The sequence below is a fragment of the Dendrobates tinctorius genome, unplaced genomic scaffold (genome assembly GCF_039654945.1).
Source record: "Dendrobates tinctorius isolate UK_male_01 unplaced genomic scaffold, ASM3965494v1 ptg000036l, whole genome shotgun sequence".
Taxonomy (NCBI): Eukaryota; Metazoa; Chordata; class Amphibia; order Anura; family Dendrobatidae; genus Dendrobates; species Dendrobates tinctorius.
In genome coordinates this window covers 43,717,628-43,742,256 of record NW_027361704.1, presented here as the reverse complement: position 1 = coordinate 43,742,256, position 24,629 = coordinate 43,717,628, and the positions used below count along the sequence as shown (strand labels likewise).

General features: G+C 43.7%; 1 protein-coding gene across 1 annotated transcript in view; it reads right to left on the bottom strand.

Annotated features, from left to right (window-relative positions):
- The window catches only part of LOC141087947 (uncharacterized), a 38,206-nt gene extending 14,769 nt beyond the window's left edge, over nucleotides 1-23,437 (bottom strand). Inside the window, exons 1-6 of the mRNA XM_073573823.1 lie at nucleotides 23,389-23,437; nucleotides 22,715-22,803; nucleotides 19,931-19,996; nucleotides 19,154-19,201; nucleotides 15,928-15,966; nucleotides 15,219-15,284 (exon numbers count right to left, since the gene is read on the bottom strand). Of these exons, the coding sequence (XP_073429924.1) occupies nucleotides 15,219-15,284; nucleotides 15,928-15,966; nucleotides 19,154-19,201; nucleotides 19,931-19,996; nucleotides 22,715-22,803; nucleotides 23,389-23,437 (357 nt within the window). The remainder of the gene's footprint in view (nucleotides 1-15,218; nucleotides 15,285-15,927; nucleotides 15,967-19,153; nucleotides 19,202-19,930; nucleotides 19,997-22,714; nucleotides 22,804-23,388) is intronic.
- Nucleotides 23,438-24,629: the final 1,192 nt, after the last annotated feature.

The window sequence follows — 24,629 nt, the reverse complement described above, 5'->3', positions numbered from 1 at the left end:
GTCTGATCCGGCACAAACGCTGCGGAAACGCTTAAAAAAATGCAACGTGGGCACACAGCCTTAATGTAAGCATATGAGGTCTTACTTGGTTATGCAGGGTGAGATCTATGTTTTAATGGCTACATTGCGCTGGTAAAATGAACATCAATTCCCCAAATGGTGTAAGTGACACTCCCAGGTCAGTGAGGCAATACAAAATGTATAGACCTTTGTTATGTCTTACCATTTTTGAACAATAAAAACAGTTTGTTAGATAGATATTTGTGAGGCTAGTTTCACACTTGCTTTTTTTTGCAGCGCGTTTTTCCCGCAAAAAAACGCCTTGAAAAAACGCATACATAAGCATACAACTGCTGCGTTTTTTTCAAGCATTTTTATGAGCATGCATGAAAAAAACGCAGCGTTTTTATGCGTTTGTATGCGTTTTTAGTGCGTTTTTACCGCGTTTGCGTTTTTTTCCAACATTAGGTGGCCCCTCACACTAAACCAAACCATGACTTTACTAACCCTAACCCTGACCCTAACCCTAACCCTAACCCTGACCCTAACCCTTAACCAAATCATACTTAACCCTAACCCAAACCCTAAACCCTAACTAACCCTAACCCTGACCCTAACCCTGACCCTAACCCTAACCCTAACCCTAACCCTGACCCTAACCCTAACCCTAACCCTGACCCTAACCCTTAACAAAACCATACTTAACCCTAACCCTGACCCTAACCCTAACCCTGACCCTAACCCTAACCCTGACCCTAACCCTTAACCAAACCATACTTAACCCTAATCCTGACTCTAACCCTGACCCTAACCCTTAACAAAACCATACTTAACCCTAACCCTGACCCTAACCCTAACCCTGACCCTAACCCTAACCCTAACCCTAACCCTGACCCTAACCCTTAACCAAACCATACTTAACCCTAATCCTGACCCTAACCCTGACCCTAACCCTTAACAAAACCATACTTAACCCTAACCCTGACCCTAACCCTAACCCTAACCCTAACCCTGACCCTAACCCTAACCCTAACCCTAACCCTGACCCTAACCCTTAACAAAACCATACTTAACCCTAACCCTGACCCTAACCCTTAACCAAACCATACTTAACCCTAACCCTGACCCAAACCCCAACCCTAACCCTGACCCTGACCCTAACCCTAAACCCCCTTAACTAACCCTAACTCTAACCCAAACCCCTAAATTCCATGGTTAAAAAAAAAAACGCATATGCAAAAAAACGCATACATGAGCATGCCAGTGCGCACATATGCGCATCCATAGGCTATAATGGCCATTTTTAGCGCAAAACGTGCGCATATGTGCGCATGCGCTTTTTTGCAGGGCCAAAAAATGCAACATGCTGCGTCTGGAAAATACAAACGCACACCCCAAAAAAACGCAGCGCATGAAAATCGCATACATGCGCTTACAAGCGCGCAGGTATGCGCACCCATGTTAAATATAGGGGAAAAAACGCATGCGCACATATGCGTTTTTTTCCAGCGCTAAAAAACGCAAATGTGAAACCAGCCTAAGACCTACAACTTTTTTATATCGCAGAGCTCTTTTTCAGGTACTTTTTGATCAATTTTGTATACTATTTTTTGAGGAGCGGCCATAAAAGACAGTAAGTTTGGCTTTTTCCTTTTACAGCAATCTCTATGTAAGTTTAAAAGTTACTTTGTTTTTTTATATTTTTGCACAATATAAGACATTTTTAATGGGGAAATTATTTCTGTTTACTTCTTTATTTTATTTATAAGAATTTCATTACTTTTTATTTTAGTCCAGCTAGGGGCCTTAAAGTGCAATATTTCTGGTACATGCAGAGGCTAATATGTGTATAGTAGTAATACCTATTTTTAGGTCCTGAGTCTTCCTTTTTCATTCACTCTATTGCATTCTGACACTTTACTCCTAGCATCACTAATCAGATACACGTTAGCTACAATTCTTACTAAAGGATGGTTTGTAGTTTTGTGGTTTGCAGTACCTTGATAGTATTTGTTAAATTAGGATTTGGGTTCTTTCTGCTCTGCTGAATTTTTTAAGCTATGATTTAATTAAAAATGTATTTTTTAACAGTATCCTCTAGGCTGGATGTGTTAATAATATTGAGGAGGTGCCCTGTTAAAGACAGAAACAAGGGCCTTGATTGCGTAATACTTTTTAAATGATACTTCATATTTTTAAAAACTTATTTTTTCTTCACTTTTTACTGATTTCTTAGTCCCCTTAGGGGACTTGAAGTGGCAATTATTAGAACACTTGCCCTATACATGGGAGTGCATTAGCACTGGTAATCAATAGTAGTGAAATCCAGCTTCAGAAATCCTGTAAAAATGAATTTTATTGAAAAATCTTTAAAAATAAATAACAAACAGCACAAAGAGGGAAGAGATCACAATGGCAGACGCGTTTCATACCCCAAGGTCTTTAGTCAACAATTTAACAGCTGCGGGAAGAACTCTACCATGTCTGTTAAAATAACATGATGGCTTATTGACTTGTGTGTTCTAAGGCAGGGACACAAGATATGAAGTGTAGTAAATATACGTCATATGTAACGAAGGATTTAAGTAAAAAGTTACACATTTTTAATCTGCTTTATGTAAACCTTCATATTTCAGTTCTTTATCGCTTTCAAACGCTCATTGCTTTTAAGTCAGCAATACTCATTAATGTGCTATGGACCAGAAGATTTTATTGGGATCATCCAAGCATCTAATGTGTACGGGGGGCCTCCCAACTTTTCTCTGACAGATGATGACAGGCGTAGTCCGACACAAACTTACTTTACTAAGTTAAAGGGAACCTATCACTTCTAGAAACACTATATACCTGTAGCTATAGGAGAATTAGCAGACAAATAACATTTAAATTCGGTATAGTCAGTGTACTGGAACAGCAGCTGCAGGTTGAAAACAAAGTAATATTCTCCATGCAGCTGCTCATTTCCAGTCAAGGTGAGGCAGGGAGCTTTTACAATCTCCACTTACTGTACAGTGTAATTACTCCCCGGCACATTAAGTGACAGTCTGCTCTGCTTTCAATCACTGCACACATGATGCAGAGCATCAGGGGCATACATAGAAATTATGGGGCCCCTGGATCCGTGCTCCATAGAGCTCCATGTTAATTCCAGACGTGTAGCCACGGATCCGTGCGTCACCCTGTGCCTGCGTGTTTTTCAGATGACACAAAACTGCAACAAGTTGCGTTTTTGTGCATCTGAAAAAATATGCAGTAACACGGATCTGTGGGAAAACGGTGACAACTGGATGCACATGCAAGTCCCATCCATCACCACTGAAAGTCAGTGGTGACGAAAACGGATCCGTATGCAGCCAAAATATGCACGTGTGAAACCAGCTGAACTCTATATATTGACTGGAGCTGGACCTAGATCTCTCCACAGGTTTTATCTAAAATCACTTTACATTACTTACCCTACCCTAAGGGCTCATACTCACTTGCGAGAGAGTCGCGTGTTTCTCGTCTGAGTCTCTTGCATGGAAACCTGGCACTGCCGCCAGCACTGGGACTGAAGCGTGCAGTTACATGTACTTCTATGCAGTCGCCCCCTCCGGTCCGAGTGCCGGCGGCAGTGCCAGGTTTCCATGCGAGAGACTCAGACGAGAAACACGCGACTCTCTCGCAAGTGAGTATAAGCCGTTAGCAGCAACAACTGACGTCATCTATCCTCCTCCCTGTAGTGTTGTCCTGAATCCTCCTGGCCCTGCGTTCAGCGGGATCCGTTACATAGCAGCACTAACACACCCTTTGGCCACAGTGATACTAACGCATCCAAAATCGGCATGATGCGTTACTTCATGACGCACCCTGGAACGTGGTCTGCAGCATTTGGGGGTGCGCCATGAAGTAACGCATCATGTGTTTGGATGCGTTAGTATCACTGTGGCCAATGGGTGTGTTAGTGCCGCTATGTAACGATCTCATTGAACGCAGGGCCATTAACGCAATGTGAATCTTGCCTAACACTATGAGAAGATGATATACCAAACAATGTGCTGAGCCTCTCCTCCTGCACATACCATATACTGTATGTATATGCCATGGATTAGGGGACAGTGAAGTATATCTTAATTTGGGACTAAATGTAGCGCACAGGTCATTGCAGATGATGATGATGACAAACAATGTGCTGAGTCCCTCCTCCTACTACACATAGTCAGATACCATATATGCCATGGAGGAACAGGCAGGATTAGAGTTGAGCGAAACGGGTCGAAAAAATTCAAAAGTCGCCGACTTTTGGCAAAGTCGGGTTTCATGAAACGAAACCCGACCCTAGGATGAGGTCGGCCACGAGGTCGGCGACTTACGCGCCAAAGTCGCGTTTCAAAAGTTTGTTTTGCGCTCTTTTTCAGCCAATCAGGATCCACGGACACTGTGGGCAACGTGATGACCTAGGCACGGGTCACCACCATCTTTCAGAAGGGAATGCAAGTGATTGGCTTGCTTTGGTGGGCGTCACAGGGAGTATAAAAGGGCGTGCACGCCGACCGCCATCTTACTTCTGCCGATCTTAGTATAGGGAGAGGTTGCTGCTGATTCTGTAGGGAGAGCGTTAGGCAGGGAAGAAGACAAAAAAACTGCTTCTGCTGCTAGCGATTTGGCCTGCACAACACACAAGTCACTGTGTGTGCATTGCAAGGGGAGGCTATATTGTGGTGTATCAGTGGTGTTGGTTGTTGGGCTGCCTTTTAAGGCTTCCTGACACGCTGGCATTGCTGTTTACCCACTGCTCCGCAAACTGCTTTTTTAAAAGCAATCCAATCTCCCTTATCCTCTAGTCACTTTTGTCACAGCTGTGCCATCGAGCCTGTCACATAGCGCTCAGATATCAGTGGGCCTCACACAATCCACAAGTGTCCAGTGTCCAAAAGTGTGCGCAGAGATTCAAAATCTCCATTATCCTCTCGTCACTTTGGTCACAGGCAGCTGTGCCATCGAGCGTGTCACATAGCGCTCAGATATCAGTGGGCCTCACACAATCCACAAGTGTCCAGTGTCCAAAAGTGTGCGCAGAGATTCAAAATCTCCATTATCCTCTCATCACTTTGGTCACAGGCAGCTGTGCCATCGAGCGTGTCACATAGCGCTCAGATATCAGTGGGCCTCACACAATCCACAAGTGTCCAGTGTCCAAAAGTGTGCGCAGAGATTCAAAATCTCCATTATCCTCTCGTCACTTTGGTCACAGGCAGCTGTGCCATCGAGCGTGTCACATAGCGCTCAGATATCAGTGGGCCTCACACAATCCACAAGTGTCCAGTGTCCAAAAGTGTGCGCAGAGATTCAAAATCTCCATTATCCTCTCGTCACTTTGGTCACAGACAGCTGTGCCATCGAGCCTGTCACATAGCGCTCAGATATCAGTGGGCCTCACACAATCCACAAGTGTCCAGTGTCCAAAAGTGTGCGCAGAGATTCAAAATCTCCATTATCCTCTCGTCACTTTGGTCACAGGCAGCTGTGCCATCGAGCGTGTCACATAGCGCTCAGATATCAGTGGGCCTCACACAATCCACAAGTGTCCAGTGTCCAAAAGTGTGCGCAGAGATTCAAAATCTCCATTATCCTCTCGTCACTTTGGTCACAGGCAGCTGTGCCATCGAGCGTGTCACATAGCGCTCAGATATCAGTGGGCCTCACACAATCCACAAGTGTCCAGTGTCCAAAAGTGTGCGCAGAGATTCAAAATCTCCATTATCCTCTCGTCACTTTGGTCACAGGCAGCTGTGCCATCGAGCCTGTCACATAGCGCTCAGATATCAGTGGGCCTCACACAATCCACAAGTGTCCAGTGTCCAAAAGTGTGCGCAGAGATTCAAAATCTCCATTATCCTCTCATCACTTTGGTCACAGGCAGCTCGCCATCGAGCGTGTCACATAGCGCTCAGATATCAGTGGGCCTCACACAATCCACAAGTGTCCAGTGTCCAAAAGTGAGCGCAGAGATTCAAAATCTCCATTATCCTCTCGTCACTTTGGTCACAGGCAGCTGTGCCATCGAGCGTGTCACATAGCGCTCAGATATCAGTGGGCCTCACACAATCCAAAAGTGTCCAGTGTCCAAAAGTGTGCGCAGAGATTCAAAATCTCCATTATCCTCTCGTCACTTTGGTCACAGGCAGCTGTGCCATCGAGCGTGTCACATAGCGCTCAGATATCAGTGGGCCTCACACAATCCACAAGTGTCCAGTGTCCAAAAGTGTGCGCAGAGATTCAAAATCTCCATTATCCTCTCGTCACTTTGGTCACAGGCAGCTGTGCCATCGAGCCTGTCACATAGCGCTCAGATATCAGTGGGCCTCACACAATCCACAAGTGTCCAGTGTCCAAAAGTGTGCGCAGAGATTCAAAATCTCCATTATCCTCTCGTCACTTTGGTCACAGGCAGCTGTGCCATCGAGCGTGTCACATAGCGCTCAGATATCAGTGGGCCTCACACAATCCACAAGTGTCCAGTGTCCAAAAGTGTGCGCAGAGATTCAAAATCTCCATTATCCTCTCGTCACTTTGGTCACAGGCAGCTGTGCCATCGAGCCTGTCACATAGCGCTCAGATATCAGTGGGCCTCACACAATCCAAAAGTGTCCACTGTCCACAAGTGTGTGCAGAAATTCTAAATCTCCCCTGTCCTATAGACACCTTGTACCTTGTTTTACATTACTATATAGTTTGTTGGATTTTGTCTACATTTCTACCAAAAATGAGGAAGGCTGGTGGAAGAGGCCGTGGAATTGGGCGGGGGTTGGCAGCTGGTAATGATGGTGTTGGTGGTGGATCTGATGGTAGTGGCAAGAGCAAAATAGGACCGAATGCAGGAGGTGCTGACCCTGCATCATCGTCTGGCTACATAAGGCCTCGAACGCTTAGTTTTCTAGGAGTTGGCAAACCGCTTTTAAAGGCAGAGCATCAGGAAAAAGTTTTGTCTTACATTGCTGACTCAGCCTCCAGCTCTATCGCCTCCTCTTCTTCAGTTGTAAAAAGTAAAAGCACTGAGTCGTCATTGGAGGCTCATGTTCATGAACCACACCTTTCCTTGTGTCCTTCACCCCAACCAAGATTGAAGGATGACGCAGGCCATACTACTGATTACTCCATGGAGCTGTTTTCACATACCATGCCTGGATTATCAAGTGAAATGGTGAATTACCCAGGCCAAGATGAATCTGACATGGAGTGCACTGATGCACAGCCGCTGATGGATGATTCTGCTGGTACATTCACTCAGAGCACTACATTGTCCTCGCAGTGTACAGAGCCAGATTTTGACCCTGATGAGACTCAGGTGCCCCTTCCCGCACACTATACCACCATGCACGGTGACACAGAGAAAGGTGCACATGACATAGAAGAGGAGGTGATGGATGACCCAGTTGTTGACCCAGATTGGCATCCATTGGGGGAAGAGGGTGCTGCTTCCAATAGCTCAGATGAGGAGCATCCACAGCAGACATCGACATCGCAACAGCTGTTATCTGGCAGGCCCGGAGCACTCCAAAGACAGGTTCCAAACATCAAAAGAGTTGCTGGACAGCTTGTCCAGAGGGTCAAAAGCTCACAGCGTGCTAGGCCGCAAAATGTCTGCCAAAGTAGGAAGAGTGCAGTGTGGCACTTTTTTGAACAAAATCCTCATGATCAGGCCAAGGTTATCTGTAAGAAGTGTGCAAAGACCTTTAGCCGAGGGAAAAATCTGAAAAATTTGAATACCAGTTGCATGCTTAGACATTTAACCAGCATGCACTTGCAAGCATGGACACAACACCAAACCTCAAGTGCCACATGTGCAACTGATCACAACGAAGGTAGTCAGCAACGCTACATTGTTTCCCCCACTGTAAGCCCACCGGTTAGCACAGCAGCAAATGTTGAGGTGTCGTTGCAAGACCACAGCAGTCAGGGAATCCCACTGTTATATCAACGAAAGACTGATTCTAGGCCATCAGAAAGAACACCAACTCCATCACCATCATCAACCCTCTCTCAGTCCGCCCTGTCCACCGCTACTTCCACCATATGCAGCTCTCAAGTCCAGCTCACCCTCCCAGACACTATGAGTAGGTCAAGAAAGTACTCAGTCTCTCATCCGCGTACACTGGGTTTGAACGCCCACATTGCCAAACTAATCTCGTTTGAGATGATGCCCTTTCGGTTGGTGGAAAGCACAGCTTTCCGCGAACTCATGGCCTATGCAGTACCACGCTATGACCTACCCAGTTGCCACTTCTTCTCTCGCAAAGCCATCCCAGCCCTCCACCATCATGTGAAAGACCGCATTGTCCATGCACTCAAGCAGTCAGTGAGCGGAAAGGTGCACCTCACAACTGATGCATGGTCCAGTCGGCATGGCCAGGGCCGTTACGTGTCCATCACTGCGCACTGGGTTAATGTGTTGGATGCAGGGTCCACAGGGGACAGCGGTGGTGGGACAGTGCTGCCTAGCCCACGGTATAGGAAACAGTTGGCTGTAGGCGTTCGACCCTCCTCCTCCTCCTCCTCCAGAAGCGAAAGCTCGTCCACAGAGCGCAGTCGTACGAGCACTCCATCTGCAGCTGCCACTGTTGCACACGATGTGTCCCCCTATCGAGCAGCTAGTGGAAAGCGTCAGCAGGCTGTATTGCAGATGATGTGTTTGGGCGACAGACACACCGCCGAGGTGCTGGCCGAGTACTTGAAGCGACAAACTGAGTCATGGCTGGGCAGTGTACATCTTGAGGCAGGCAAGGTAGTTAGTGATAACGGCCGTAATTTTGTGGCAGCCATAGCCCTTTCAAAACTCAGCCACATACCTTGCTTGGCTCACACCTTGAACCTGGTGGTGCAGTGCTTCCTCAAAAATTATCCGGAGTTAACAGCCCTGCTCCAGAAGGTGCGAAGACTGTGCGCGCACATCCGCCGGTCACCTGTACACTCCGTTCTTATGCAGAAGCTGCAGCGATTGCTCCACCTTCCCAACCACCGCCTCATTATCGACATTGCAACAAGGTGGAACTCCACCCTGCACATGGTGGAGCGGCTGTGCGAGCAGAGGCAGGCCATAATGCATTTGTGGGAGGATACACGGCCAGGCACTTTGAGAGCAGACATGGAGTTGACAGGCGTGCAGTGGTCGAAGCTGAAAGACCTTTGTAAAGTCCTTCAGTGTTTTGAGGAATGCACACGTCTGGTAAGCGCAGACGACGCCATCCTAAGCATGAGCATCCCACTTATGCGTCTGCTCATGCAAACTTTGACGCACCTTAAGGAGCAGGCGTCTGCAGCCAATGTTGATGAGGAGGAAGAGGAGGAGGGAATCCTTGATGACATTCAGCCATTGTCTGCTCAGGGACCTCTCCTGGACGAGGTGGAGGAAGAAGAGGAGGATGATGGGGATGATTACTTAGGGGAGGAGGATGCCTCTCATGGGGCAAGTGAAAATGTTGGCGTGGCAAGGTCTGGTACAGGGTTTGTGCGTGACTGGAGGGATGTGGATTTGCCAGAAAGTGCTCCTCCACCCAGCACTCGCAGTGCATCATTGACACCGGGAACATTGGCCCACATGTCAGATTATGCCTTGCGGATCCTAAAAAGGGACCCCCGCATTGCCAAAATGATGAACGATGACGACTACTGGTTGGCCAGCATCCTGGATACACGCTATAAAGGCAAATTACAAAACATCATGCCACAGGAGAACCTTGACCTATATTGGCTAATAAACAAGCAACTCTGGTAAATCGGTTGCTTGAGGCATTCCCAGCACACAGCAGCGGTGATGGTTCTCACACGAGCCGTACAGGCCGGGGGCAGCTTGGCAGAGGTGTTCGTGGTGCACACAGCAGAAGTGGCGTTGGAGACAGGGGTTTCATGACAATGTTGTGGACTGATTTTTCAAATACCGCTCACACAACTGGTAATACTGCATCGATGGAAAGTGACAGGAGACAGCAGTTGTCAACTATGGTTACAAACTACTTTTCCTCCCATATCGATGTTCTCCCACACAGGTCATTCCCCTTTGACTATTGGGCCGCTAAACTGGACACCTGGCCTGAATTGGCCCAATATGCCTTACAGCAGCTCGCTTGCCCAGCTGCAAGTGTGCTATCGGAAAGAGTCTTCAGTGCAGTTGGATCAATCCTGACAGAAAAAAGGACCCGTCTGTCAACCCAAAATGTGGATAATCTAACCTTCATTAAAATGAACCACGCATGGGTTTCCAAGGATTTTGTCCCACCTTACCCTGATGACACATAGGGTGACAGAAAAATGGCTTGCTTTCGTCCACCTCTTCCTGGTACTTCACCTATTTCGCCTTTTGCATCAGCTGAATGTCCAACATCAACATATGCCACTTTCTAAAACTCCCTAACTGTGCTGCCTCCCCCCCCATGGCCGGGGTCACCACCTACCGCACGACACCGTGCGAGTGCCGTTGCCCTGGACAGGTGGGTAGGCCGACTCTTGGGCGCGGGCACTGGCACAGGGTCCCTCATAGTGCAATCAAGTGTCTCTGACGGTGGTGGTGCACACCCGCCGTCAGACACACCGCTGTACTATGAGGGGCCCAGTGCCAGTACCGACGCCCATGAGTGGGCCCCCCTTGCTTGGGCAGGGCCCCAGCATTTGCAATCTTTACCTCTCCCTGCTCCTCCGCTGTGTAATCTGGGCCGTCAAATCCATACTGTGCCTGACACCGTCTGAGCCTGCCTCCTGAGACATATATTTTGAATGTGTACGCTATCCATACATGTTATCCGGGGATACGGTACCCTTTCTAACCTTTGTGCAATCACGTGCAATCCATACTGTGCCTGACACCGTCTGAGCCTGCCTCCTGAGACATATATTTTGAATGTGTACGCTATCCATACATGTTATCCAGGGATACAGTACCCTTTCTAACCTTTGTGCAATCACGTGCAATCCATACTGGGCCTAACACCGTCTGAGCCTGCCTCCTGATACATATATTTTGAATGTGTACGCTATCCATACATGTTATCCGGGGATACGGTACCCTTTCTAACCTTTGTGCAATCACGTGCAATCCATACTGGGCCTAACACCGTCTGAGCCTGCCTCCTGAGACATATATTTTGAATGTGTACGCTATCCATACATGTTATCCAGGGATACGGTACCCTTTCTAACCTTTGTGCAATCACGTGCAATCCATACTGTGCATGACACCGTCTGAGCCTGCCTCCTGAGACATATATTTTGAATGTGTACGCTATCCATACATGTTATCCAGGGATACGGTACCCTTTCTAACCTTTGTGCAATCACGTGCAATCCATACTGGGCCTAACACCGTCTGAGCCTGCCTCCTGATACATATATTTTGAATGTGTACGCTATCCATACATGTTATCCGGGGATACGGTACCCTTTCTAACCTTTGTGCAATCACGTGCAATCCATACTGGGCCTAACACCGTCTGAGCCTGCCTCCTGATACATATATTTTGAATGTGTACGCTATCCATACATGTTATCCGGGGATACGGTACCCTTTCTAACCTTTGTGCAATCACGTGCAATCCATACTGGGCCTAACACCGTCTGAGCCTGCCTCCTGATACATATATTTTGAATGTGTACGCTATCCATACATGTTATCCGGGGATACGGTACCCTTTCTAACCTTTGTGCAATCACGTGCAATCCATACTGTGCCTGACACCGTCTGAGCCTGCCTCCTGAGACATATATTTTGAATGTGTACACTATCCATACATGTTATCCGGGGATACGGTACCCTTTCTAACCTTTGTGCAATCACGTGCAATCCATACTGGGCCTGACACCGTCTGAGCCTGCCTCCTGAGACATATATTTTGAATGTGTACGCTATCCATACATGTTATCCAGGGATACGGTACCCTTTCTAACCTTTGTGCAATCATGTGCAATCCATACTGGGCCTGACACCGTCTGAGCCTGCCTCCTGAGACATATATTTTGAATGTGTACGCTATCCATACATGTTATCCAGGGATACGGTACCCTTTCTAACCTTTGTGCAATCACGTGCAATCCATACTGGGCGTGAGAACGGCTGGTGAGCTGTTAAGCAAGCTACAGCACCTGTCCAGACAAGTACAGGGATTCCCTAGCGAGGAGACTTATTTGATTGTTTTCAATGTTGGGACAGCAATTTTTGGGGAGCACTATACTCTGGAGAATGATAGATGGGGCCCACCATACACTGGAACATTCCAAAGGTGGACATCAGACACTGGAGCAGCATTTACAGGGCCCATTATACACTAAAGCATTAGAAATGGGGCCCATTATGTATGGAGCATTATTTGGGCCCATAAGACAGTGGAGCTTCATCCATGGGGACCAACATATACTGTAGCATTATGTGGAGCTCATCATATACTGTTTCAAACATTATATGGGACCAATGATTCTGTATGGAGAAATAGATGGGCCTCGTCATGAGATGTAAAAAGTGAGGTATTTTTCATTGTACTATACCGCTATTTATCTGCCGTATCGGAGCATGATGAGTTGTGGTATGTGTTACAGGGGCGCTCTTTCGCCCAGGGAACATGAAAACCTGCAGCCAGCCCTCCCCCCCCCCACAACTTTAGCCAAATAACCCCCATTTTTCAGTGCGTAACTTGTATTATGAAGTTAATTAAGGTTGACAAGCTTAAGTAAGAAGAATTGATGCTTTTGGCATTCAAATGGGCACTGTAGGTGTGTTTCCTGTCCTCCTCTCACTGCCGACTTTTATTCCCCATTGACTTACATTGGGTTTCGTGTTTCGGGACGACCCCGACTTTTCCCTATAATCGGACGATCTTGCTCGACCCGACTTTTGGAAAAGTCGGGTTTCACGAAACGAAACGCGACCCTAAAAAACCAAAAGTCGCTCAACTCTAGGCAGGATATATTTGGGACTGAAGGGTTCAGTCACGTGCATTTATTTACAGCCCATAACTCCACATCTCCTACTCTCCTGACCGCTCCTCCCCCCAGATGAGTCACAGTCAGGCTTCACTAAGCTGAAGCTGCAAGGTGCCAGAAAAAAAAACTCGCCTGTTCTCCCTGCAGAGTCGGCTCATTTCGTTCACAGCAGGGAGCTGGCTCTTTGAACAGGATGGTTCACGAACACCACATCACTACTGAAGAAGCAATGTTATGTCACAATTCACAGGGAGGAAGCCAAAGTCCTTCACACACCTCATCCACCTCCTGACAGACGGCTGGGTCTCCTCCCAAGGAGAGAAAACAGGCAGAGGTATAAAACAGCATTCTGTATCCTAGATGCCGAGGATTTTGGATAATAATAGGATCAGTCGTGCATAATATATAGCAAAGGGATGTGAGAACCACATAAATTACGACCAATGGATCCAAGTATCAAAAATGTTACATACTTTATTCAGGTATTTATACAGAATGGGGAATGGGGAACATGTGTACAGAAAAAGCAAAGTGCTGCAGTGCAAGAAGACACGTGGGCTAGCCCTGGCCATGTATATCTCTATATACACATTAAACTATGAACCAAAATGGCATCATTACCAACTCCACTAGGGCAAAAAATAGCCTAACAGCCTCAGGATCTGCAAAGAAATATTATTGTATGCAAGATCCCTTAATACTAATGTATGCCCATGTTAAATTAACAAATATACAAACACAATTGTGGCTGGTTATGCATACATAGGCAATATGGTCTACCAGGGGCCGTAATGGGAAGTCTGCTCCTGCAAATGGCAATAAATCCACCCACCCACATAGGAGTGAGTAGTACCAGGGCAGAACATACCTTTAAGTGGAGAGAGCAGAGAACAGAAGGCTGGGCGGCCTGTTCTCTGCTCTCTCCACTTTAAGGTATGTTCTGCCCTGGTACTACTGACTCCTATGTGGGTGGGTGGATTTATTGCCATTTGCAGGAGCAGACTTCCCATTACGGCCCCTGGTAGACCATATTGCCTATGTATGCATAACCAGCCACAATTGTGTTTGTTTATTTGTTAATTTAACATGGGCATACATTAGTATTAAGGGATCTTGCATACAATAATATTTCTTTGCAGATCCTGAGGCTGTTAGGCTATTTTTTGCCCTAGTGGAGTTGGTAATGATGCCATTTTGGATCATAGTTTAATGTGTATATAGAGATATACATGGCCAGGGCTAGCCCACGTGTCTTCTTGCACTGCAGCACTTTGCTTTTTCTGCACACATGTTCCCCATTCCCCATTCTGTATAAATCCCTGAATAAAGTATGTAACATTTTTGATACTTGGATCCATTGGTCGTAATTTATGTGGTTCTCACATCCCTTTGCTCCTCCCAAGGAGTAACATCTTAACTCCTTCTTAAGAGCTCATGTTCTGCAGTGAGAACACACAGCACTCTGCTACATCCTGACCAAGCACAACCCATCACTGACAGACAGCCTACACGTGCAGACAGGACCCTTCATTATAACACATCACCTTGTACATGTAGCCCATCAGCACCAGAAACCCTTCTGCTTCCTGCAATGCACATGTGCTGCTACCTCTCTGGCTGCTAGGAGGCGTGGCGATCTTATGTAAATCCAACCAGAGACTTCAGCCAACTGCTGACCAGGAAACAAGGAAAGGGGTGCTTCAAGGGGCCCGGGGGTATACGGCGGCCGTCGCTTACATTTAATTAAAGGAGATAGTACTGTGTCAGCACAGCACAGCTGCCAAACCGCAGGCCCCCTCACCTCTCCGGGCCCCATAGCAGCTGCGTGGTCTGCTACTATTGACGGTAGGCCACTGCAGAGCAGGCTGTCAATCAAAGTGCTGGGATGTGAAGATTTCTGTGCTTGTTGTATAGTAAGTGGTGACTAACCGGTCCCTGCACCACCTCGATGACCGAACCAATTTTCTATCTGTAGATTTTTCCCCACCGGATAGGATTTAATTGCTATTTACCTGCACATTACCTCTATATCTACAGGGTGTGATAACAGATTTCATTAATTTTGAATACAATGAGTATATTATGTGCCATTTTCACGTGCTAATCTGTGCAATCTGACAATTCATTACATATAGCCCACCTCAGATATTGCAAGTCATTATTTTTATCATCAGTTGTTTTCATCAAAGTTAAATAAATCATACTTAGATGAGATTTATACCATAATAAATTGTGCTCTGAAACTTTAGGAATGACTCTTAAAATGAAATTACCAGCACATCGACCATAGCCCTGAGCGCATCCTCCATAACATTGTCCACATCAGCGTTTAGTTCCTTCTAAATATGATACAGGGCAGAAAAAAAATCAGTGACAGAAATTAAGGTTTCCCTTTACTTTATACAAGAAAATCATTTATATAATAAGATTTCTGCACAATTCTGTTTCTACTGAGAATTTAGTATGTGACCCTGGTCCACCGCTATCTATGTGTCCCTGATGTACTGCATGTAAGATTGGAAAAAGTTCAGGGCCCATTGGATTTCTCCCTTGCGGCTGAAAAATGTCTGGAAAATGGATGCTCAAGCACATTTTTGTCTCAAATATAATCTAGCCTCTGTAGTTACTATTTTTCAAGGTCACAAAATAAATTAACTAATAATACCAAAATTTTTCCTTGTATGACAATATGATAGACAAATAGTGGACGGACGTTTCAAGCAGCGTCCTAGATCTCAGCTTCCTGTAAGTATGAAGCGGCTTTGGAAATTATCAACTGAAAGTAAAAGGTTTGATTGGAAATGTGACTGGAACGCATGAATGTTATTTGGCAAAAAATGGAAAATGTGTCATATTGAGCAAACTGAGATCATCTTTATGAGCAGAACTGTGGGCAATCTGTTCAGTTATTTTCTGCCATACTCCCTTAATGAGTGGGCTCACTTAGAAATGAAATATCAAAAAAGTGACAGAAGTATTCACCACGGTAAAATCTCCAAGATGGTCACAACGAGTAAGTTCCTGCAAGATAACAAAAGCATGCATTCAAATAACAAGTACATTGCCTTCAGAAAAAGGAGAAACAACGGAACTGGAAAGTCCAGCCTAACGTTAGAATGTTTAAAAAAAACAAACCTATTAAATTTTAAATGCAAACAAAGAAAAAAAAAGGGAAGAGCAGAGTCCTGCAGTGCACAGGCGCCAGGAGAGGCCACAACAGGAAGGAGAGAAGAGGATGGCATTGTATGAAGATGAGAAGCGCCGGACCGCAACACCCATCGGACCAAGACCGGACCGCCCCCCGGTCAGTATAATATAACTCCTTTTTCTTATCTTTCAGGTTACATCCGGGGCTTATCTACAGCATTACAGAATGCATAGAAATGCATAGAGCAAGACAGGGAGGGGGGAGCATGTGAATAAGCCCCGCCCAGCAGCAGTTTACATACATCTGAACCGATATAATAAAAGGTATTTATGCATGAAAGGTGCGGGGTCAGGGGGAAGCAAAAGTACTAAGAGAATCCTTATGTGATACACAATTGAATGATATCATTATAGGATATCTCAAAAAAGGGGTGACAGATTCCCTTTAAGGAAGATAAGGTTCGGTTGCAGGGGTTTTGTAAAGCCCCCGTTACAAACAGCGAGATCGCTAGCGATATCGCTAAAGCGAAGAGCGACGGGTGGACGCGGGCGTGAGGACGTCTTCATCGCCACGTCTGACAGGTAAGTAACGACCGCCGACCGCTGCTATGTCGCTGGCAAGATCTGCCCTGTTTGGCAGCTCACTAGCGACCATTTAGCGATGCACCAGCGATCCTGACCGGGTCGTATCATGGTCGGAATCACTGGTGCATCGCTAAATGTAACGGTACCCTAAGTCTGTATATTTTAGTTTACTTTACCACAAAATGGTTTTATCTTATCACAAGACCACCATAGGTGGAAAAGCGTCCCCTTATTCAAAGCGCATCTCCAGCAGGTTGGTGGAATACTGGGGCACCATACATGTGTTGACACCGGAGTGGTATACCATCTTGTAATGACCTTATATGAGTTTTCTTGAACTCTAACACAACTGGATGGGCCATATGAGTTTTTGTAAATGCGTTCGACTTCCCAGTCCTGTAACTCAATGCCTAATTTTTTCTCCCAAGCTAGTATATAAGCCTGTCTTTGATAATCGATTGGGTGAGAAGCCACAAACAAAAATTACGGACAAAGATGGCTGAGGACTCAATATCAATACCGATTGCTACCATATTATATGCATCCAAAGAGTTTATTTATAAATTAGACATACCTATTGCTATTACCAGGTATATAGTACAAACTTGGGCAAACTATTCTATTTCATTTATGCCACTCCCGTCACCTTTAGCCAGAGTTTTGGACCTACCGGGATAATATTTAGACCAGGCCAACACTAAGACCACAGATTCCTTACACCTGATTAGAGATGGTGTGGACGCTCTTATGGCAGATGGCTCACTACTTTCGCTACCAGACTTGCATAATAAATTCCCAAGGTATTTTAATTTTCTACACTATAACAGACTCAAAAAAGCTGTGGGGTCGTATTTGCAACCTGGAATCCAACCAGGAAGTTAAAGATTTTTGAATCATTACTAACCCAGAATAAACAGCCAAAATGTATACTGACAAAGCTGTACCAGATACTCTTGAGTAATTTAATCCCGGTTTTGTTTTGTTTTTAATTAAAATTATTATTTTTACTATTGCTCAGAAGCTCCCATGTTAAAAAAAAATATACTGTGTGGTATATGTTTAATGGGATGCCATGTAAGAAATAGCAGAGCAAGTTGTGCTAGCAAATGGATTGTAATGGACTAACATTTATAACTTATCTGTAGCATTGGATATCGGATCTTTGGGGTCCGTCACTTTGAACCTCCACTAATTAGTTGCTCCGGTGGTGGCCAGATGAAGACATGCACAACTGCAGGTCATCTCCTATTTAGATGATCAGGAGCTGACCTGCATTTCCTAGGAGAGGCCACATATTTTCTTAATATTTATCTTCCTTTGCCTTACACTATACACCATTTAAAGAGACTCTATTATATTCACAAAATTCATCACACATCTAGTTTGCCTATATTTACGACACTATTAGAGGGATTGTCCTTAGTGTCACAGGTTCACCGTGACAGAGAGGAGCCAGAAGACCACAGCATCTGATTTTTCCTACTCCTGTACTGGTTAGAAGCACTTCACCTTCGCATTAAATAGTGTAAATTTCTTTTCGCAGTGCAGTGGTTAACCTGCTCAGTTGAGAGCTCCTGGAGCTAAGACTCTCAACTGCGCACTGTTAGCTACTCTCATCTCCTATATAATCTGGGCCCTGGCTAGCACTCATTGTCAAAGTAGTTTTTGCTGGCTGGAGATTATTGTTGGTGGTTATAAGAGTAGGCGGTTGGTGGATTTATCTGTGACTGTTGCTAAGTTCTGAGTGTGTGATAATTCCCATTCTTCTCCTACTTTGGTTTAACCCCATCTGCCACTCCCCAGTGCATCCCTCTGTTATTTGTGTATGTATATTTGTATGTTTGGTATTTTTCATTAAACCTGTTTGCATTACCTTGTTAGTTTGGTTGGTATATTACGGTACACTACTACTCCCCTCTTCCCTGTGTGGGGGAAGGGTACAGACTAAGGGCAGATTCAGGAGCTTAGGTAAGGTACATGGCCCCAGCATCTTCACCATCAGAAGTAAGGGAGCAGGGCGAGCGAGGGCGCCACTAGCTTTAGGGACATGGAAGGAACTCCTGGTCCTGGGACACCCGACAACATAGTTGTGACATTCAGGTTACGTTATCAATAACAGATCCGTGAGGATCAGACACCTGACAACCATTTTCAGCCCCGGCAGCAGACAGATACAAACAATAGTGAATGGATTTAGCGCAGCTACACAGAGGCTGTTGCGGCAAGTTGCAGCTCATCTCCCATGTATCTCAATATGAGCCGAAATGTAGTCCTCGGAAATGGCCATTACTGAGCTTTGTTGATCCGGCTCAATCCACTGATATTGATGGCCTCAATTTCAAAAGCCTGGTTAATCCATTTGACAAATCTCCCCCATTTTTGCTCAGTCCAGAGCTATACATAAATCTGTAAACAGGTTTACAACTAAAACCTGCTTGTTTCTTAATTATCACCTTGCAATGTCTTATTAATTTACCTGCAGTATTCTTAATGCTTTTATAAGTTCCATTTTATTTCTCATTGCCTACAAAAAAGAAAATCTTAGTAAGCTCCACTATGTTATAAAGGGTAAGAAGTGGACATGCTGTGAGAGAGCATGCTGCACAGGAAAGCAGAGACAGAAAGGAGGGCCATGCATTTAATGACTGCTAAATATAGAAATTACACAGAAATCCAACAATTCTTCTCTTAAAGGGAATTTGCTACTAGGTTTTTGCTACTATAGGATTGTGTAGAGAGAGACCCTAATTTCAGAAAGGTACAATTTACTGAAGTGTTTGCTCTAGTTTTGATAAAATTACTGTTTTTATGTTACAGATCTAGAAGTTCTATGAATGCTGAGCTCTGTATAACCTGCCCACATCCCTGATTGGCTGCTTTTTTTGTCTACACTGTGCATAGGCAGTAAGCAGCCAATCAGTGGTTGAGGGTGGAATTAAACAAAGCTCATGAATATGGAGGACTACATGACAGCACATCTACTTGTCCTTTAGTAGTAATCTACTGCAATCCAAAAACTGTCACGTTGTTGGAATCAGGATCTCTGTCAGTCCAGCATTATATTTCAGTCAAAACATTAAGAGCCTGTTATCAGATCATTATCTCCTTACTCTTTTCCCACCTATCAAACTGTTATAGATACATGGGGAAAAATAGACTACCTGGAAATCTATACCCTACACCCTAATGTAGTACCACATTTTTCTGCAGTCTTTGGGTCAACATGGGAACAGATGCCACATCATTTCCTTACCTTACATCGGTCATAAGCACATAAGACGTTGGCTATGGCACGAATAGTTGCGACTTGGTTTTTAGCCTGAAAATATATAGGTTTTATATATGAATTGTTATATCATTTTCACATTCTCATCAGAATAATTTTCTAGCTATTACAGTATATTTAACATTTGGTAGATACAGCCCTGGCAAAAATTAAGAGACCACCACATCAAAGCCCTGTCATGGCCAGCCCAATCTCCAGACCTGAACCCCTTTGAAAACCTCTGGAATGTAATCAAGAGGATGATGGATAGTCACATGCCATCAAGCAAAAAAAGAACTGTTAAATTTTTGCGCCAGAAGCAGTGTGAAAGATTGGTGGAGAGCATGCCAAGACGTATGAAAGCTGTTTTTAAAAGTCACTGTTATTCCACAAAATATTGATTTCTGAACTCTTCCTGAGTTAAAACATTAGTGTCAGTGGTTTATAGACTAAAAGAACAATTTACATTTTACTCAAAAATATACCTATGAAGAGAAAAATCAGACAAACTGAACATTTGGAAGTCGTGTCTTAATTTTTGCCAGAGCTGTATTTTATTTCAGTTTAGAATCAATATCTAGAGACTCGGCAGTGATGACATTCCTATTTGGCACATTCTAATATTGTGTTGTGTGATCTGTGTTTCTATCCAGGACTACCCTGTTTCACAGTCTGTACAAACCACAAAGTCCAGATCGACCTCGAGTTTCCTGATACAAGGTAGCTAGGCATCTATGAGCCTGTTAGTTTGGGTCAGAGACCTGCTGTCTGCCTGGGCATTGCAGCCCCCATACATGCTAAAAAAGATAGATGATGGTTAACACTTCATCATTATTCTAAAAAAAAACATGGAAATATTATCAGTATTAACTCTTCAAATATGGGGCTCATTTCTAAAGACCTAGAATTTTCCATAAAGGAGAATGACTTCTCTTTTACTAAATTCTTTACATGGTTCATTTATTTTAAAAAGGTTCCTTGAAAAAGGTTCCAGGTGGAACTGAAACACTCCTCTGAGATATCGGCATACAAAGGATTTAATCATTTTTGTTTTGCATGAGCTTTGGAGTGCGGCCATTTCTGCTAATTACTTAGGATCTGGTCAGGGTCCTGGAATCTGCTCACATTGCTGCTTCTGTTTATCGAACACTATTTCCTTTTTTAGGCACCACTCCAAAAATTTTTTTTATTATTTCCATGCCTGGAGTTGTATCACTAGTGTTTGTTCCTTGCCTGTAGTAAATTACCAGCCACTGTCTTCTGCTCTTCACATCATGGCTCTGGTCCCATTCCGCCATCAGGTTTCCGTAGCTCCTGACTGACCAGAAGTCACAGCTAACAGTCACAAGCTCTCAATGTAAGTTTATGAGGTCCTCGTTCTGGCTCTGATTGACTTACATTGAGAAATTACTTTTGGTCTGTCCAACAAACACCGCAGTTATGCAGTTATTCACAAGTAGAAGATGACCAGAGAGGCACGGAGAATAGCAAAAAACCGTGACTGATAAGTCAACAGGATATATACGCAGAAAAGATTAAGAAAAAATAGCTGGAGACACTTAGCAACATTAGTTCAGAAAAATATAAAAAAAGTGTTTTGAACAATGGAAAAACCATTGGGACAAGTGCATATCATCTAAAGGACAGTATTTTGAAGGTGATTAATGTTTCCAAGATGTTATCTTTAATAAAAAGAATAAATAAGTAATTCTTGTTTTTAGGAGGTACCCCATGTTAAATTAGTGATACTACTCCAGGAGTGAGATTAAAAAAAAAAATGCTGCAGTGATGCTAGAAATATCATCATTTAGTTTCAGGAATCCTTTTTATTAATATGGCCTTTGTGATTTGCAATGGTTCTTGGAAAGCTTCTTCTGAAAAATACATATGCTGGATCCCCTAACAGCCAGTTGTCATTGATAAGGGAAATTAATAAAATATTTATAGACCTGCCAAGTCCTCAAAAACAAGGCCTCCCTTAGACTCAGAATATCATAATACATAACTAATTTAATTGCTTTTGTAATATTTAATTGAAAAGACCCTACTGCTTCCTCGTTGCTCTCTCCAACTCCTTTATTTTTTTTTAACTTCTGGTTTGATGACATTTCATTTGAAAATCCACAGTGCATGCTGGGAACATCAAATGAGATGTAATCAGGAGGCTGGGGGTCTCATAATGGCTCTAATGAGAAGTGATGAGCCAGCAAGAGAGCACACTGTCAGTATGCATTACAATGGAGAGAAGGCGGCGAACAGGAAGAGCAGAGACTAGCCCCACCTCCCAGTCCGTTTCAGGGGCAAGGCTGGTCTCTGTTCTCCCTGCTTGCCCTGTTCACGCATACTGACAGTGCTAGTCACTTTTCATTAGAGCTAGTGAGGGAACGCACTGTCACTGTGCATTGAAAAGGAATATTGCACATTGAGCTCATACTGATCATATAATAGACTTGACAACTGACACATACTCATTAGAGCAGGAACTAGCACAGCCTCTGAAACGGATGTCACTGATGACACTTCATTTTAGGGTGGTGAAAGCAGTTGCGGCAGTGACCGAATTCCCTTCCCCTTGATGTCTTCTGATTTGAGTATCCCAGTATGCACTGGGGATTGTCAAACGTAATGTCATCAAACCGGAAGTTAAAAAAATTAAAAAAGTATCCCCCCTCTTTAACCGCAGTGCACATGCACAGTACATTTAATATAGTCACGTAATGTGATATGGAATACAATATAAACCTTAATAAATAGTTTAGCATCCTTACTTACCAAAGCCCTTTGTAGGCATTTTAAATTAGCAATATGGGTCTGCTGGCAACTGTTAGCACATCTTCTCATGCAGTTAGCTGATGCAAGATCTTAAAAAAGTGGGACACAATTCAATATGTAATAGCAATATCTGGGGATGTTACACATCTTCAGTGTACAACTTTGAGTAACTCATTGCTAGTTATGTTTTATTAATGCCCCCAATATCTGCATCCTTAAGCCATACAGTTCATATGATGCCCATTGACTCCCATTGTAGAGTAAAACATATTTATGCAGCACATATTTTTTGCCGGATTCCCCTTTATTTGAGCTCTTCACTGATCTTCAATACAGTGAAAAAATGTCATTCTGACACATAGCAGCCTAAAATGTGATAAAAGAAACACCTTTTAGGCATATGTCAGACCCATTAGCCTCCTTGATTACAGATAAGGGGCGCATTTTAGACAAAAAAATCCCATAATGAAGGAGAAAATGGGGTCTGAGCATTACATAGATCTAAGAGGTGCCATATTGCCAAATATAGGCTTCTTGTTCTACAGTGAAAAGGTGAAAAATGCAATAAAGATCATAACACCACTTAAAATAAAATCTCCCACCTAAAAGTTATGAATTACCTTTAAAGTGCACACATTAACTACAAAAAACACTAGACATAAAGTGTAACTTACTGAAGTAGCAGCTGAAAGCTACTAGTAGAAAGGCGACTGCAATCTTCATGATACCTGGATGAGGTGATCACCAGACATCCTCTCTACATATAGTGGGGTCAGGAGCTCACAGCCCCCAAACCGGAAATTGACATTGATATTTGAGAAGCATGAGAATCATGGTCAAGTTCATTCTTCTAATCTCATTGATAATCCCCATTATTCATGGTATGTTAAAGAGATATAAGAGTATATAGAGTATAACAAAATGTCTACATGATTTGTAATGCTTCTTGGAAGTAGAACTAATCAAAAACTGTGTGATATTATCAAATTGCAGATTAACAGAATATCTGGTGTTTAGTTTAGTGCGGTGATAGTTGGCTGTACTTCAATGTTGGAAAGGAAACTATGTAGATAGGTACACATCACTGTATAATTAGTCTATAAAGAGCATTTGTTCTCCATACACAGTATCTCCTCTAAGGATCTTTAGACCCAAAATTTAGAAAAATTATGCTTTCCGATTTACACAGTAATATTCTTCAAGAATGAGACGATCTTCTGTATAATTTATGTTAGTCATATTGCCCATTTCATCATATCACCAGATATATTCTGAGCTTCCTATTGATTTCATCATATTGTAGTTTAATAGGAATAATAAGGTAGAATGACCCTTTGGATGCCTACAAATCAGTAAAATTTACTTCAATAAAATTAGTTGTTAAAATTGTAGGCCAAGTAAAAAATTGTATATGTTTTGGGTAACATACATTGCCTGGACATCTCATGTCCAAGTAAAATGTGTTTGTGTCATGGTTCCGGATCAATCCACAGTATTCTAATACCCTAAAAAAAGAAAAGAACAAGAATATAAGTAATTATTCTTATTTACTATACCACAAGTTTAAGATCCAGATCAATGTTGAAATTATAAAGGCAAGCAACAGATCTAAAGGATAGAGTTTAGTTTAAAGACCACATTGAGGCCATGAGGCCTTTTGATGTTCAGTCTACGTATCCATTGTAATTATTTTGCTTCTAGTAATTTAAAGCTGCTACCACTCCTCCTCAAAAGGTGGTACATGATGTATAATACGAAATGTGAGATTTTTCTCACTCAGTATAGCCACACAATAAAATCTTTTCGTACAGGTGGATCCAATCTTTTCTTTCTTATAGTATATCTGTTAGTTTATCCATGTTTTTAAGTTCCATGTGGTCTCCCCCACATACCACAAGTTACAAGGACATTGTAA